The sequence below is a fragment of the Schistocerca americana genome, chromosome 11, assembly GCF_021461395.2.
Source record: "Schistocerca americana isolate TAMUIC-IGC-003095 chromosome 11, iqSchAmer2.1, whole genome shotgun sequence".
Lineage (NCBI taxonomy): Eukaryota > Metazoa > Arthropoda > Insecta > Orthoptera > Acrididae > Schistocerca > Schistocerca americana.
Genome location: NC_060129.1, coordinates 207,506,730 through 207,524,583, shown reverse-complemented (window position 1 = coordinate 207,524,583; position 17,854 = coordinate 207,506,730). Strand labels below are relative to the sequence as shown.

Below are 17,854 nucleotides of genomic sequence, written 5' to 3'. Positions count from 1 at the left end.
GAAGAATGCTGAAGATTACATGGGTAGATCACGAAACTAATGAGGAAGTATTGAATAGGATGGGGAGAAGAGGAGTTTGTGGCACAACTTGACTAGAAGAAGGGATCGGTTAGTAGGACATGTTCTGAGGCATCAAGGGATCACCAATTTAGTATTGGAGGGCAGCGCGGAGGGTAAAAATCATAGAGGGGACCAAGAGATGAATACACTAAGCAGATTCAAAAGGATGTAGGTTGCAGTAGCTAGTGGGAGATGAAGAAGCTTGCAGAGGATAGAGTAGCATGGAGAGCTGCATGAAACCAGTCTCAGGACTGAAGACCACAACAACAACAAGCAAGAAATCTGTACGTTAATAAATCTGGATCGTCCAAAACCTTGTAGTGCAAGTAGTTCACAGATTAAAACTATGCAAAGTAATGCCATTAAAGGTACTAACCAGAAAGAGCCAGCAACTGGATAGTTCTCTCTCGTACATCACTTGCCACTTACCTCATTAAGTTTAAGGGACTAGAGTTCCCAATCAATGTTCGATTTACAGTAACAGATGTTCAAATGTCAGAATTGATTTACAGTGAGTGTTTTTTTTTTTTTTTTTTTTTTTTCTACGGTCAGTCGCACATTTCCCATTCACAGATCGGTAATTCGGAGAACCGTTTCGTAATTTTTCTCTCACTGTATCCAGCAAAACAAAAAATGTATATCCCTAAGTCTTGTAGTTGTATTGTATACAAAAATTTAAAAAAAATACTTAAAAACACTGAAAACTGAAAATGAAAACAGAGGAGTCTTTTTCATTAATTTTCTGTGTGTTTTATGATGATTTATTTTCACAGCTTCAAAGTAAGCAAGGTCATAATGAGGAGCTGGAATTTGTGTCCCGACACAATTCCAGGGGTTTCCCCCAGATTACGACGTACTTCTAATTCCCGTACGTATTTTGCGTATGACAGGTTCGTTAGTAGTATTAAAAATGTGGCGAGGGTGGGTAGTGCGTTAACACGTGATAGGAGAGTGAGAAAGGAGCCCACTGTTCGCTCGCTTCACAGCTGTACAGATTTATAGGTCGTCATTTTGGTCACGTGCAAGCCCTCCCACAGCGCGTGTAACGCCTCCAGATAAATGTTGACAAACTGGGAAGTTATTTGTGTAGTGTAGTGGTACCCGCGCCCGTGACCTGCGGTCCGACTGGCGCCGGTCGTGCACGACGTGGCGATAAGACGCGGTTCCCTGCCGGTGCTCTCCACCTCACCCGACGTCGGCCTACTCGCCCCCCGTTCTGTGTTCGAGATACTGTATCCGTTTGACGACCGGTGTTTGAAACTGTTATCACTCGGGTTCTCTGGTCTGAAGAACAGTTTGGGGAGACTCTCCACGCTAATCTGTCCTGTGCGAGCCGAGCCTCGGTCTCCCTTTGCAGTTACTGACCCCCGCACTTTCCTATGGGGGGGAGGGACTCGCGTGGGGTCACCGATTTTGACAGAGTTTTGGAAGGACGTTCTATATTGGATGTGGGCAGGTTGCAGACAAACTTCAGGTCTCTCTGCACACGTCCGTATGCCTTTCTTTCATTTCTGATGTCAGATAATTTTGGAACCCACCTCACACACACTTTCTCGAACAATACGGTGGGCCGATCTGACACTTACGTTTGTCATTGCGGCAGCATCACCCCCTGTAATATGCCCGCTTTCCCGTACAAACTCGTCAGCTCTGACAGTGTCGTTTTTCATGACCATGCGGTGCGTCTGAGGCGTGGCGAATATTCGACACTTGTTACGGCCGGTTTGAACTTATCTGTCCACTCGTACAGTTGTGTTAGACTCGAACCACTTTCACTGTACTGCACTGCCGTCTGCCAAAGAATTTAGATTGTTTTCGACCCTTCGGCCGACGGAAATCGAGTGACACTCGACTGCTCCCCAGCGGGATTGTCGCCGTCTCGCTTCACGGGTTCCCGGCATCCTGTTCGTGAGGCAGGCATACTGAGCACGTCTCGGACTCCGTCAAAAAAAAATAGAGGAGTGCAAACTTGGCCAGAGTCAACACACCAGTTATTTATAGACTGAACATTGTATAATTCAGCGCTGTGCATTTGCCTGTAGAAGGAATTTGATTGCACTAGAATGTCGTAATGCATTATTTTCACAATTCTCGGTACACACTTTTTATTGTAAGTGGTTACTCTACGTGCTCTCCTTGTCGAACTTCGCATTTTGAGAGAACGGACTTCCGTCTTTGGGGAAAACTGTTAATGTAGTTCTGTTGCACTGAACGGGAAGATGGGAGCCTGATCTCTGAAAACGTTTAGTTAGACTGGGAGAAGAATATAATGTGGATTAATACAGTAATTTGAGGTATGAGTTAAGACTCGCAACCGCTACTACACCTCTGTCTCGACAGAGGATGTTAAAAGTGGTGCATTTGCTTATTTTGATGATAAATTTTGTTTTCTTGGCAGTGATTCGTACTTAGACTTTATTGTAACATTTTTCATTCGTTTTGCTGTCTCAGTTTTATCAACAATGGCCTCTAGTATACTATAACCTTCCCCTCTACTGCTACAAAAATATGTAATAGAATGCACTTTTGTAGTTGTCTCGACGCTAGTGTTGTAGTGCGTGCTTTGTAAGTGACAAGGAAGATCGAATAATAGTAAAACGTAGTTTACTTACCTGCTTCTTGTAAATCCCTGTCAAAAACATAGCTGGCTGAAAAACATGGCTTTCAATAAAAATAAATTTCACATCTAGGAAGTAGGATTTGGTTTGATACTTTAGATTCCAATACTGTTCCTTCCAGTTTCTTCCATCCAATCTTTTATTTTCTTCATTTTACATTTCTGTATAATATTACAAATGAGTCTTCACGTTACTACAGTTCACTGTACACACCGACAACCGTTACCGACTTCCTACTATAGTCTGGTTAAAATTACTTGATAGTTGACACTTCACACGTCAGAGCCGCCTTCCTCCAGACAGAGCACATGCCACGCCCAAGCTGTTCGGCGTTGCCAAACTGCCACAACAAATGGTCAGTTCACTTCTAATTCCGTGTCTGGCTTTTTTCCCTTGATGTGTTTCAACCCCAAATCCTAGGCCTGACTCTTTTATTTCATATTTTGTCGGATATGATAACTGCTCCAAAAGTAAAGCACACAAAACAGTAGTAACAAAATATGTATGTTTCTTACACAGCACTAGCCAAATATTACTGGATCATTTTGCACAAGATGCAATTTGGCGCCACATATTCAATTATTACTACCACAGAGATCGGACTAAAACATTGCACGAGGCTGAACTATTTGAAGGTAGCAAATGATAGTTGCAGCTTGTTGTACGGAGGAATAAATAAACCACCATAATGTGAAACAGAGCCGTAGCGCAGTGGTTAAAGTAGAATCTGGATGTGCAGAAGGTTTTGGGTTCAAATCTTGTCAGGTGTCATAATTTTTGTTTTTTTGTTAAAGCTCTGATTATTGTTATATTTTCAATTAATTGGCTTCAATTTGATTTTTATTATTAATCTTTTTCACATCATTTTAACATTATATTGTCTTTTTTATTTGCTCTTATTGTTTCTTCCTATCATTCTTTTGTTATCTGCTTGTCGTGCCTACAACGTGGAACAGAGTGCCAGCCGGTACTGGTCACTGGTCGGTATCGTGTCGGCTCGTGTAGCCGTCGAGAGGACAGCTTCACGTAACTTGTGAAAGTGAGAAGTTACAGTTAGCTTTTAACGCTGAAGCAAATTTTTCCGTCCAGAGTTTGTTTGTAGAAATCGGCATTAATCGCCGTGAACAAAGGGAATGTGATAAATAGTTCTGTGCAGGTTGTCGACTGCTGTTTTCTCAGATATGTTGCAGTTCACGAGGTTGTGGTTAGTTTGGGACAAGAGTTTAAATTCACGGTTACAGAACGTGTCGTTTGCTGCAGTCCAGTCATCGGTCCCTTAAAATCAGCTGCGGCTGCGAGCAAAGCGTCTCGTGTTGCCGCCAAACCCGACGGTGACTGCTTCGGACACTGACACTTTGGCACCTGTGGAGTGACGTGCCGTGTACGCGCGTCACCCTTACCCGAGTGACAGCCGACGTGGCGACACTTCAGCGCCAAATGACAGGTGTCGGCTCTCGAGTAATTTTAATCGGACTATAGTAACCTGTTAACTCGAGGAAAGATACGACAGCTTGCTGTACAGTGATCTTACAAAGTGCTGAAATTTTTTTAACGTCTGGATAGTTTGTGTACGATTATTGGCCTGACAGATCCTTTTAAACTATTACTCAGAATAAATTACAGAAAGAACAATAATGACAGTAATAATTATTATTTATTCTAAATGTATCTTCAAAATTTAGAAAGCAACTCTTTGGTATTTTAATTAAGAACAATTCATTATAACTTTTATAACTGAATAATTGTAGCATATCACTGTACTGTTTGTTCATATATATATAAATTATTTTTTTTTTTTTTTTTTTTTTTTTTTTAATGGGATTTCGCAATTCTTTTATCGTATTGAGTACTGCGGTACGTTAAAAAATGGCCCACTGACCAGTTCCACTGTGAGGGCCTCTCCCTTTACCTTTACCTTTCCGTCAGCTGCCTTCGGCACTCCACCGCCGGCCGTCTGTCGCAGGTGTCGGTGCTGCGGCGGCAGGCGGAGCGCGTGCTGTCGGAGGCGGCGCAGTCGCACCGCCTGCACCACGCGGCCTGCAACTTCCGCAAGGCGCCCGGCTCCGTCTACCACCTCTACCGCCGGCCCTCGGGACAGGAGTACCTCTCCATGCTGGCGCCACAGGTCTGTGAAACAGTGGGGCTCGAACGTTACCACTCGGTAGCGTTTCCGCCCCTCCCCGTCTCCCGCTCCGGTGCTCGGCGCCGCCGCCTCTAGGTCGGCGTGCCGCGGGTGCAGATCCCGGCCGGGTCGGAGAGATTTTTTTTTGGCTCGGAGATTGGGTGTTTGTATCGTCCTAATCGTTTCTCCTCATCCCCGTCACAAATGTGTGAAAGGCACCGGAGAGACTGCATATAGAAAGTCGGCCAAACCACATCGGACAGATCTCCCGGCCAGTAATACCTGGTCGTCATTGGTTTGTTTACTCACTCGTTCGTCGATGTATTTGTTCACTCGTTCAGTATTTCTTCCTGTTCCATTTGCATACAGTGTGTTGAAGAATTACTGCTTAAACACCCCTGTGTGTACTTTAGTCAGTCCGCAGGAGTGGTACAGAGTGTAATGTAATATACTGCTAGTCTTCAGTTAACACTGGTTCTCAGAACTTTGTGTCTGGGCTCTTGTGGTTTAACTGATATCTATCTCACGTCTGCCATTACTGATTTTTCGACATTACCGTGACGTACTGTTGTGCATCGAACGAACCTGTGACCGTTCGAGCCGCATGTCTTTGCGTGTGTTCGGTATCCCCTGGTAGTCTTATGTGCTACTGGTTTGACGCACTCGAGCTATATTTTAGGGTTTATCTTGTGAGCAGTGCGTAAACGATCTCTTCTACGTCTGCACGTTAACATTACAGTTCACACTTGAGCACCCTGCAGAGAGTTCATTGAACCATCTTCGGAATTTTCCTCTGTGTTCCACTGTCAAACAGCTTGTAGAGAAAAGTGAATATTTGAATCTTTCTGTGCCAGCTTTGATTTCTCTTATTTTATGGTCATCGTTTCTCCATATGTAGGTGAGCATTTTCGCATTTGGAGGAGATAGTTGGTGATTGACATTTTGTGAGAAGATCCTGCCGCAACAAAAAAACCATTGTTTTAATGATTGCCCCCCCTCCCAATTCACATATGATACCTGTGGCACTCTCTCCCCTTTGCGCTAATACGAATCGAGCTGACATTCGTAGACCCTTCTTGTCATCTGTGAATCCTATCTGGTACAGATCCTATACCCAGCAACAGTGCTCTAAGGAGGACAGACAAGTAGAGTGGGCACTCTCTTCAGTGGATTTCTCGCATATCCTAAGTGTTCTGCCAGTAAACACAGTCTGTGGTTTGTCTTCTTAACAACATTATCTACGTGATCATTCAAATTTAAGTTGTGCAGGTTCTTCATTTCTCTGACGAGTTTCATTTTCTCGCACGGGCCCCACATTTTCCTTTCCCGTTCTCTCTTCTTTTTTTATGCTCAATGTTTTTCATCAGCCTGCTGTGTCTGGTAAGGCTTTTGTTCGACCACTCGGCACTGGTTGACATCTCGGAAACCTGCAAATTTCCCTCTGGGTTATAATGCCGTCATATGATCGAGTATAGGCAGTGCTTCTTTGTGGCCGAATGCGATTTTTCTTCCCTCTCCATCTTGTGATTAGATGCCCATTTTCTCTGTATCTTTTTTATATGAATGTGTCAGAGTATTTTTGGTTTTCTGTCTAGTCAAAAACGTTGAAGATACAGTTATCAGGTTTAATCATGTATTCTTCAGATGTGGCCACAAAATTGTTTGCATGGTAGATCATTTTAGAATATATCTGTTGTTCGGATTTTTTTTTTATGTAGACCCCATTCTTGTAATTAGGACCCATTCTTGTAATTAGGACCTACTATATAGTGTAAGATGTTCCTCTCCTTTGATTGTTATTGCTTCGCAGAGGATAATATACTGACATACGTACACACACGTAAGCTGTCTCACATATTTGGAATGATTCTGTTATTTATAGGAAAACACTTTATGCTGTAAATGTTTCATGTGGTTTAGAGAGCTGTTCCCATATTTCTCGCTCTTACTTTTGAGGCTTTGTAATATTCTTTTGAATGTTCTATGTTTTTCTTTTTGTCTGGCTTCTCTGTCGACTTTTGTATAAACTGTTATTAGTGAAAAAAAACCTGAAACTTACTGTACTGTATAATTTTCTGCCTATTTGTTGCTTCTACAACTTAAAAAGATTTTCGGGACACTGTGCATATTGCCTTGATTTTTGGATCAGGAAAACTGGACTTCAGTTACGTTGAAGAAGCAACTTGACAGCAATACCATCTCACTATCATAGTCTGCGAATGGTAATTCCAAATGAATAACTGCGTAAACCTACACAATACCTCAAGTTCATTGTGACTTTACTCACAAGAAACACATAGTTTATTTAATTTGTGGCAATTAAAAGCAGCCACCAGTCCTGATATGGCATTTATTTACAAATTGCAATTATCATTTCTTTCCTTAATGGCATCTGAAAAGTGCGTTAATTTAGTGAAACAGTAAGGGGTGTTTTTATTCTCTCGTTGATATAATTAAAGTGAAACATTTATTTCATAGAAAACGGGCTGTACCACATGAAGTGATGCGTGTTAGTCAGCACGCTGACAACAATTTGAAATAACTGTGGTCTTCTATTGCAAACAATATTCTGTTCCATGCAAATGGAAGTCCAGTTGTTGTTAATTTAAAAATTTTTTTCAGTCCTTTATTTATTTTAAATCATTTAGAGACGATAGATCGCACCCTTATTTTTCTGCACATATTTTTATATATCTCATAAGGAGTAGTCTGAAAAGCTTGTTGTAAAGGTGTTGCAGGGTTGTAATTGTAAGAAAAAAAATTAGTTACATTGCACCATTTCAGAGTTAATTAGAATCGAAGTTGGGCAAGTGGGCCACCACACGCGCAGATTCGGGCGACCCGTGAGAGACATCGTCACCGATGTGCTCTTTGTTCAGTTTTGTAAAACAGAATGAGAGTGATCATAAAAATTGCACAAGGGACGGTAGTGAGGATCGAACCTGTGCTGAAGGTCGAGTAGTCTCGTGCACCATTGTATATGCTGAGAGATCAGTTGCCACTAATTGTATCTGATGTGCCCCTCAAATTAGCGTGCGTGACAGCCCGATAGGCTAACTTCGGTGCTAATTAACTCTGAAACGGTGCAACGTATCAAATTTTTTTCTCGACAATTATTTATCGGCACAATCTACCCTAAGACACCCTCGAGAGCCTTTCAGACTGTTTCTGACCACCCTGTACGTAATTCTTCTATTAACAGGTCAGAGCCATACAGTCACTGCTTCGAACAGCTCGGTTAGTGGGATATCATCTTTTGCTTTTCGAGATCTACAAATACTTGGTGTCTTTCCAAATTTTTTTGAGATTTTTTTTCTATCAACTCGCACAGGGAGAATATATTATCGAGACATGATCTGCGTGCTCAAAATCCCATCGTGCTGTAAATCCCCTCTGTTCTTTGATATCTACATTTCCTGCTTCGGTTTTGTTTCTCAAAATCTGACCGTTTAAACTTCCTATCTATCTAACTGGCTGCACAGATGCCTTTACAATAACAACAGTCCTGTCGGTTTCCTTTTCGTAAATGGAACTTCCTACAGAAATATTAAAATTCTGCGGTAGCTCTTCACCGTTCCTCACCAGTTTATTAAAGAAGCGTGCCAGGAGCTCCATTAAAGCACTCGGTCGATATTTCACTAACTGTGGAAGAACCACAGCTCGAAGGGCTAAAACCGACTACAGATACACTTATAGTACAAAGGTGCTCGTGCTCTAGCACCTGTCAATGTTATGTAGCTGTGAAACTCCACAGTTGGGTATAATCAACGTTAGAAGGAGAACAAATCTAAAGATGGGAGGAGGACAAGTCACTGGTGCAATGGTAATGTGTAGTAGACAGTTACAGCCAGCAGATCTACAAAAGGCATAAATGAGGGAACAAAAAGCTACACAGCACTTGCTGTAAACAATGTAATATATTATCAGATGCAGTACATACCTGTCTGTATTTTCCAGAGTAGATTTTGTGTTGTGGAATGTTCTCCCCTCGTCATCAAAGTGCAAATCCGATCAAAACACGACGTAATGCGACAGTACGCACCCTCTACGAGGGCGTCGTGCGGACGTGTTACATTGTCTTCGGTGTATCTGCACTGCGACAGTCCAGTACCGGAAACCTCAGTGGACACACTATCGAATGATGCGACAGGAACACTGATGTTGTACCCGCACTTGTGCCACGTGTATGTTAACGTATGTGCAGGAAGTTGGTTGTAGATAACCTAGTGAAGCTGGTCGATGAAATATTGATTGTGGAGTGTGACCTGTGGTTTCTCATGTTGCGAGTGTACAAAATAGAGAAAAGTCTGCAGTAGAGTTTTGACTGTCTAAAGAAATATATGTCCAGAGGTTGGCAGTATTTGGTCGTCTTGGGTGGTAGTATCTGTTATATAATATTCTTGTTGGGGAAACATTCTTTTGTCCAGACTGTAGTCTTTGTGCCCCGACTATGAAACACAAAGTAACAGACCGCAATCACCAACATCTTCACAAAGGGCTGAACTGAAGAAGCTTTTCGTGTGCTCGTTGGTCATTTTTCCACTTTTGCTGACTTCAGTAACGATGTTACATGGACACGTTGCTGCCAGTTTCTTTGCAACCTGCAAACTAAATGTTTCCTGCAAACAAATGTAAAGCTCGTTTTAATCTATTGTCTGTCGGCACAGCCACATTTTTTGTGTGTGGCACTGTGAACAAATTGTACCATACCAGATATTGCTTTTTTGCTTCTGTGTGTGTTGTAGATGATAAGAGTTCATAAAATATTGGCTCTAGTCGCTATTCTGTGTGTGTGTGTGTGTGTGTGTTGACGATGTTTTTGTCTTTAATGAACATTTTTATATTTGCCACAAGTGTTTCTGCTCTCTGTCTAATATTACGGTCTTGTTCGGCCTATTCGAATGCTACGACTGTAGTGATAAGCCCGGACAAAATGTTATATTCTTCTTTTTAAGCCACTGACGAAATACAGAGAAACTTTAAAATTGTCGAGACCGACTGCCGTAGCAGCTTCCAAAGCCCGACCTCGAATGTGCCGGTAGTTGACTGGCGATCCGCACTCTCTGTTCTCTGACAGGTTGTTTTACTGACTTAAGTTGTGACGTTTTGTTCCCATCAAAGTGGTCCATGTCTTGCCTTTCCCGCATAACCTAAAATCATCTCGCAGTCAGATTTTGAAGTGACACAGCTTTAACAGTTCGTAAGTTTTCTGTAAGAAGGGTGACTGTGATTACAGTAATCGTTGTAAATATTGGCCAGTGTTCAGTCATCAGTAGACTGCAGCACACTGGGGGTAAAGGTTCGTATTCACTGTGACTTGCACTTCCATCATTTGTTTGTGAGGACGCTCCAGAACTGGTGGAACTCTCACATTCGTGTGCAGCTTTTTGTCTGCCGTAAGTATCTGAATCGCTATTCCGATCCAATGTGTCGGCACGTATTTCTGTTCAATCCCCATAGTATTCTTGCATTATTGCGCGATATAACGTGCACACAAACAGCTCATCCCCCACTCCAGTTACACCCTATTATCCGGTACGTAAGTTCGACGTACTTTTCCACGCAGCAGATTCGCAGGATTGATTTGCACCGATCCATTGACGTGCATTTCACTGCAGCGGGCACGCTCGTACTGCCGTACAGCTACGGATCGGTGGGTTAGTGCACTGACCTTCAAATGGTGCCCTAATAACAATCAATATTCAGGCATTGTCATAGATTTCAGATTGTGAATACAAAGGTTTAGTTAATATACGTAAGTGCACCCATTGATATAAGTAGTTGCAGTGGTACGTGGCTTTATGCTTAATTACAGACTTACTGATTCATCAGTTGATTTGTTTCCACCACGTAACGCCCACGGTTTACGTCCTCCTTCGTTGCTGAGCGATGTATCACTTTTTGTTCTGACGCCGCAACTCTTCCTTTCCTATATCTTTACTACTTTATATCTGTATAAATGATGATCTATTGGTTTTGCCGTTTAACAACTTTTTAATAACTGTGGAAGTATTACAGGCATCGGGTCCCCACTTCATGTGTCGCCTGCCTGTACGTTTCACGTGAACCTTTTAAGACTCGATCCACCTGTTTACGAAGAGAAAACAGAATATCTCTTCCTTTGAAGTTGTCCGACAACGACCTAGGAAGCTCGACGCCCTCGCGGCCTGGGCTCTTCCGCGGCTCGCGGTACTTTGCAGCATTCGTTTTATTCCTTGTCCACTTGCCGCTACGTCGAACTTTCGTGGTGATCGTCGGGCAATGTCTTCCACAATATCTGCATCATAAATTAACTTTCTTTCCACAGTATTTCTGAAAACCCAAAAACAAAATTATTTGTATAAGTCTTGGTCGATTTAATGAGGGGTGGGACAACACATAGTTGAGATCAGAAATATAGTTTTTTTGTTGGGGAAGGAAAAAAAAAGCTGTATACACTGTTTTACAAAGGGGTATTACAATTTGAAATCGTCTACTAAATAACATCTTTTCTCTATTAATAAATGCTTAAGTTTATTCTTCAACGTGTTTAAATTAGCTGTCTTGAGGTCAGATGGTAGTCCATTATAAAAGATTGTTCCTGTTGTATGTCGACTACAGTCTGCAGCTCTTTTTTTTTTTTTTTCTCCTCCCAAAATTGCAATTTTGTGAAAGTTTTCCCTTCCCCCTGTGTTGTGCCTACGTACATTACTGTTTGTTACGTGATACTCTAGATTTTGTTTCACAAACATTATTGCCTACAGGATGTACGTAAAGAAGATGCTTAGTATTTTGTACTCTCTGAAGCATTCTCCACGGGGCTCTCTCCTGTTTACCTTACCTACCACTCTTACTGCCTCTCTTTGCAGCCTGAAGAGCCTGTCTCCATAGGCAGCTGGTGGCCGACTCGGTATCTCGATACCATACCGGAGGTGTGGAGAGGATAGTATATTTGTCTCAAGCTATCGTGCTCCACGAGTGCTGAGACTCTTTTCAGTAGATACACACTTGTACCGATTGTATTGCAAATATAATCTATATGTTCTTCCTGTGATAGGTGTTCCTCATCAAATTATACCCAAAAACTTGTATTTTTTCTTTTTATTCAGGTAGCTTAAGATAACTTGACAGAAAATTAGAATTGATTGCACTACTGTTTGTAGTAGTTTGTATACCACGGCCCCAGCTGATGAGATGTGCTGTCAGCATAGCTTATGACCTTATAGTTTTGAGATTCAGTGACATTGTTAACGTACAACATAAACAAAAAAAGGCCTCAATATGCTTCCTTGGGGCACACCGCATTGAAGTATCTTGTGGGTTGATTTGGTTGTTGCCAAATGTTCATTCCTTTTGTAACTTAGTTTGACACATTGTTCCCTGTCCTTCAAATAGGAGGTTAGTAGTTGTAAGGCTGCCTCTCACAACCTGTACGCTTCTAATTTAGGCAATAGAATTGTATGATTCACTGTACCAAGAGCTTTACTCATGTCCAGGAATATGCCTGTTACCGTGCCTCCTTCATCTAGCTTCTTCAATATTTCACGTATAAAAATTGCTACTGCTGTTACAGTAGATCCTCCCTTTCTAAAACCACATTGTAGACTGTTAAGTAGATTGTGTTTGATGAAATATGCCTCCGATTGATTTAATATTACTGTCTCTAGTAATTTCCCGAGCTCTGAAGTTAATTGTATTGGCCTATAGTTTTTCATGTCAGCTTTTATTACCTTCTCGTACACCGACACAATTTCGGTGAGTTTCAAAAGGGCGGGGAATTCTCCGTGGCAGAGGGAGATATTTATTAGATGTGTCAGTAGCTTCACTAATTCTCCTCTGCATTCCTTTAGCAGCTTAGGTGAAATGTGATCCCAGCTGCAAGACATTTTAGTTTGAAGTTTTGAAATGACTGCTAGGAGGTCCCTCTCGGTAATTTCACGGATGAAAAAAGATCGGCTAGTATTTGTGTCGTTTAAATTTGGTGCCCAGTCACATGTCCCATTTGTGTTAATTGTATTAAACATCTGTATGAATTTCTCGCACACTTCTTTTGGATCATTTGTTAAGTCTTCATTGTCTTTAAACGCTATGCTGGTGTGTTTGAGAGACTGCTGTTTCTCACATTTTTATTCAATGTTTTCCAGTGCATTTTGCTAACACAAGTTCAGTTGTTTATTTGATACGCATGTTTATGAGCTTTAATGTTAGTCAAAGAATCTATTTTTTTCTGGACAGTTTGTATTTTGTTAAATAGTATTATAATTTAGTATCTCTAAAGAGTGTCAAACAGTCTTTCATGTCCTCTCTGTCCAGTGATTTCAGGAGGGAAATTCACAGTTTGTGATTAATAGCTTTGTTTACTTGTTTTACCAAAGGACATGTTTCATTTAAAGTTTTATTGAATAGTTCGTGGAATTTTTCCATTTATCATTCAGATTTGTGACATTGTAAACTGCTTCCCATTTTTTATTGCCTAATGCACTCTTAAGTGTATTATAATTAAATTTTCTTTTATACGTAAACGTATCAGTTTGTCATATCTACATTCCTTACATAAATTTTCATAGTAAGGGCTCTACAGTCAGATATGTTGTTTTCTACAGTGGTTATGTTTGTTCTCCTTTGTTATGTTTTTGAGAATGTCGTCAATGCATGTCTACCTGTGTTTCTACAGTAATTCTTGTAGGTTCTGAGTTTGTGGTAATAGTTATAACACTGAAGTCAAAGTAACACAAATTATAAATCCTATTATTTAAAGAGTCTATGTAGATGTCTCCAACAAACGGCACATGTTTTCCATACACTGATGTCTTCTACAGCAGGTTTTCCAGACAGTTGAAAAATTCTTCAATACTGTTTCCAAGTGATCTATAGAGAGCTGCTATAATCGAGCTGTTGTTCCCTGGTTTTAAATTTACTGCCACAACCTCGAGCGCCATTTCTTTATGCTGATCATCAATCCATTTGACATTTTCACATGCTACGCAATTTCTGCTACAAATGCCCACCCCTCAATCTTTGTGTGTGTGTCTTTCTACAGCACAAGTTTTTGAGTTCGTAATTTCTTAGCCTGTATCCATATGCTTCCTCGTCCTTGCAACCTAATTTTCTTGGTATAAAGAAATGAGAGGTTTTGACTCATTTAGGTATATGTCACAAAGTGATCTATTTTGTTCATTATATACTGAACATTCTGGTATGTAAGGGTTAATTTGCTCATTTTACTCTAAAACATCCCTATTTCCTTTGTGCTTGATAATTTTTTTTTTTACGTCACCTTTCTCTGCGATAATTTTCTTTAGTTTCTCACATAAGTTCCTTGCATTCGAAATTTAGATGCATCCTGAATTCGGTATGTATCATTTGTCCATTTTACCCATATCCACTATTCTACATTTTCCAAATGAATCACACATCTGTTTAATTTTAATGTTTGTCTTTCGTATCTCCTTGTTGGCATATAAATAGTATATTAACAATGAAAACAACCAATTATTGACAAAATTATTTAATTGTATAGATAAAAAATCTACTCGCCAAGCAAGTGGCGGCAGCGGGCACGTGCGCACGCGCGCACACACACCCCTCACACACACACACACACACACACACACACACACACACACACGATGGTTGTAATTGGCAAGCTTTGAAGCCAGTGGCTACTTCTTCAGGTAGAAGGATTGAAGGGCAAGGAAGAGGGGTGAAGGAAAAGGAAAGTCAACGTACAGGATATCATCCTGTACGATGCGTCCCCACTGACCTGCGCTTCTGGATTACTTCTCCTTTTGCTTCACCACTCGTCCTTCCCCTTCAACCCTTCTGTGTGAAGGAGGAGCCATGGGCTCCGAAAGCTTGCCAATTACGACCGTCTTACGTGTGTGTTCTGCCGCCACTTGGTGAGTAGATTTTTTATCTATCCAATTAAATAAACAGTATATTAAGTCATGCCTGTGAGGTAGTGTTGTAATCATTGTGTATCGAGATTTTTTTTTTAGCTTCTGAGAACTTTTCCAGGCATGCTAAGCGATTTAGCGCCTAGTTTCTTGTGACATTGTTGGCATCAGCTATGCACGTGATATATTCATTTTCATCTTTACTTTTTTCCTGCAGGTCGACATCGGTAACATTTTTCGTACTTGCACCCAGTTTTACTATTCTCATCACTTGGAAGTCTTTGTGATCGGCTTGTAAAATACTCACCAAATTTCCGCTGTGGCTGTCTGTCAAGAAAAGAAAACTGCGATGGATTCTGGGTTCTGTTGTCACTGTGTCTCACTATTTTTTAGTTTGTTACGCCACTGCACTATTTACAAACTTCATTGCCACCACACTTCACATTTTCACGTTTACTGCAAACACTTGTTTCTGTAGTAGTTGCAGTCCACTTATCTGGAAGAGTTTGGTTGTCATCCGGAAAGGTATGCGATTTTTGTAGCAATAATGGTTCATGACACTTTTTACTTGTTAGTTTTTTCATATTCACGTTTGGAGCAGTTTGGCTATCACCCGGAAGTGTACGCGATTTCTGTGATTACTGAAGAATATTTATAAAATCATTTAACTTTCTGATCTCACTGTTACAATTTCTGCACACACTGCTGTTACTGGTATAATTTTCACTTTTTTCACACGAACACGAGCCACCATTACAGCTACACGACAGGTACAAAGGGAAAAACCCTCTGTCATGTACTTCACAGTAGACTGTTAGATAGGTAGCTTAAGATCTACAATCGTAACATATCACAGGAGAGCATGTTCATTTAAGTGAGCAAGCAAGGTGTGTCAGCAGTGGAGGTATGTGCGCACGGTTTAACATTTGAATCGCTGCCTGTAGCGTGTCCAGTATAAATAATCTGAGTAAAGGTTCCCCGTTCTTAAACAGTTGTTTAGTGGTGTGTGATAAGACACTGTGTGATGGAAAAAGTATTGATATCGGAGTGCTTCTTAATCGACCAGTGAAGCCTCAAAATTCGAGTGATAGATACTACAAATTATCTTTCTGTGACAATTAGTGAATGTGCTTTACGTATTTGGGAAGGGGGAGGGCTACAAGTGTGACGACGGATGTAGACAGTAGATACGGGTCTCTGCCGAATACGCTAGAGGAATCTCGACTTTTCTGTCCCGTCACCACCCGTGCGGTTGCACCTCTCGAATTACCGCCTCTTCTTCCAGGAGTGGGGTCCGAAGGGCCCGCCAGCGGGGCACGAGTTCCGCGGTTCGTTCAGGCTCGAGGCGGACCGCAGTTGGACGCCGGCGGGCGAGGGGCCCCCGCGGCCTGCGGCACGCGCCGTCGCGGACATCTTCGGGCCCGCGGAGGACGCAGCCGCACGTTTTGACGTGACGCAGCCGCTGCGCGCCATCGAGGGGTGCACCCGCGCGGCCTGCACGTCGTGACGCGAGCTCTCGGCTCGCGTGCGGCCGCGTTTTGTCGGCGGGTACTGCCGACGTGTGTCGGCGTAGGGAGTGAAGAATTCTGTGTGGAAAACTGCTCCCCTTTCTGAGAGCTACCCCCTACACCACGAAGGGAGTGCTTGGAATTGTGTGCGGTGTCTGCCCGAGTTCCTGCTTATCTCAATGACTTAAAATGTCAAGAGTTTCATTTCAGATAATATATGCACTACTACAATTAATGTTATATGAGAAAATTGTAAACATATAGTAGAACAGCATTATCCGCTTCTCACTTTTAATGCACAAACACATTCACCACCTTCAGAACAGAGAAAAATTTGAAATGGATGCGTGAGGTTACTGGCCTTTGTCTCCTGTGACATCCCAGCGGATGACTGCCAAGTGCTTCACGTCACTGTGAAATAGACTGGAGGTAATTTTCGTGTGCTTCATATTTGTCTCTATGCACACTGACTATAATTGGCTCATTGATAATACGTTTCGTAAGGTTATCAATTCGCAAAGACTGCGAGGAGTCTGACTTTATTAAGCTACTGCTCATTTGCCATTATACAGGTGGTTGACTTGGTGCGACTTCACTGAAGGCGAGCTTTATAGTTGGATACATTTGATTGAACTCTTAGTGTGCTCAACCACTTGTGTGTGCAGGTTTTTGACAAAATGTTAAAATACAAAGTGATTCTGCTAACATATCCACTTTGTGGGGCGACGGGTTAATAACTTTTACGAGAGCCCGGAAACTATTTCTGTGATCAGCCAGAAAGCGACGGAGAACGTACTGGCCGTAGTTTCCGGTCTGCGAGTCCACATTCTTGTCCGGCCCACTGAAAGAAATGTTTCTATTCTCTATTTGCTCAGCGGGATCAGGACTGTGATTATAAATGAAGATTCTGATTTCTAATTGATACATAAATTTGGTAATGTTTCACACGCACAACATTGTAATATTCTTTATGTTCATACTGACACAAAATCTCTCTATCCCAAACAGCACTACGAGCAGTTCAGATGCGACCTCTACTGTAAGTTACTATTAAATTGTCCTTCACCCCGACTTCTGCTAATCAAAATAATTTCTCGCCACAAAAGTGGAAAATAAGTTTGACCACCGGCCGTGTGGGTTTGTTAACCTTAAGGGCGGCACACTGACAGCTACTTCAGTGAAATCTGAGCGATCCGGGACGGTGTACAGTCCTCGTAAGTTCACTCTCTATTATTACTGAAAGTGTGAGTTTAGTAACAGCCTGTAATGTCATCCTAGGCAATGTGCACTCCAGTGTTTGACTGACGCAGATCATACAGCGGCTGGGTGCGAAGTAGAGCCTGGTCTTGCCTCCCGGACTGTATTGATATATGTGGCGCAGCGGAGGGCTGAGGGAACACTTGCTGTCATCCAGTCTGTGCCCACGGTAGTAGCCTCCAAATGGCCACTTCCTCAGACCTACAATATTTTACAAGACGGTTGTGTATTAATTTTGAATTTTTGTATGCATGTAGTGGGTAAGTTGGTTAAAATCACAGAAAAATTTTAGCTTGCCTGCATTTAAACTTTGCCGTCTAGAATTTTCAGAACGGAACTAACAGTAGAACCTGACCTCTGAACTACAACTTTAACAGACCTTGTACTTTTTATCATTTACATCCAGACCTTGAA

The 17,854-nt window shown here is 41.8% G+C and overlaps 1 protein-coding gene across 1 annotated transcript in view; it reads left to right on the top strand.

Annotated features, from left to right (window-relative positions):
- LOC124553939 (uncharacterized protein C1orf50 homolog) overlaps nt 1-16,457 on the top strand; it is a 40,673-nt gene extending 24,216 nt beyond the window's left edge. The window contains exons 4-5 of the mRNA XM_047127957.1: nt 4,642-4,803; nt 15,961-16,457. Coding sequence (XP_046983913.1) covers nt 4,642-4,803; nt 15,961-16,182 — 384 coding nt within the window. The 3' untranslated portion in view covers nt 16,183-16,457. The remainder of the gene's footprint in view (nt 1-4,641; nt 4,804-15,960) is intronic.
- Nucleotides 16,458-17,854: the final 1,397 nt, after the last annotated feature.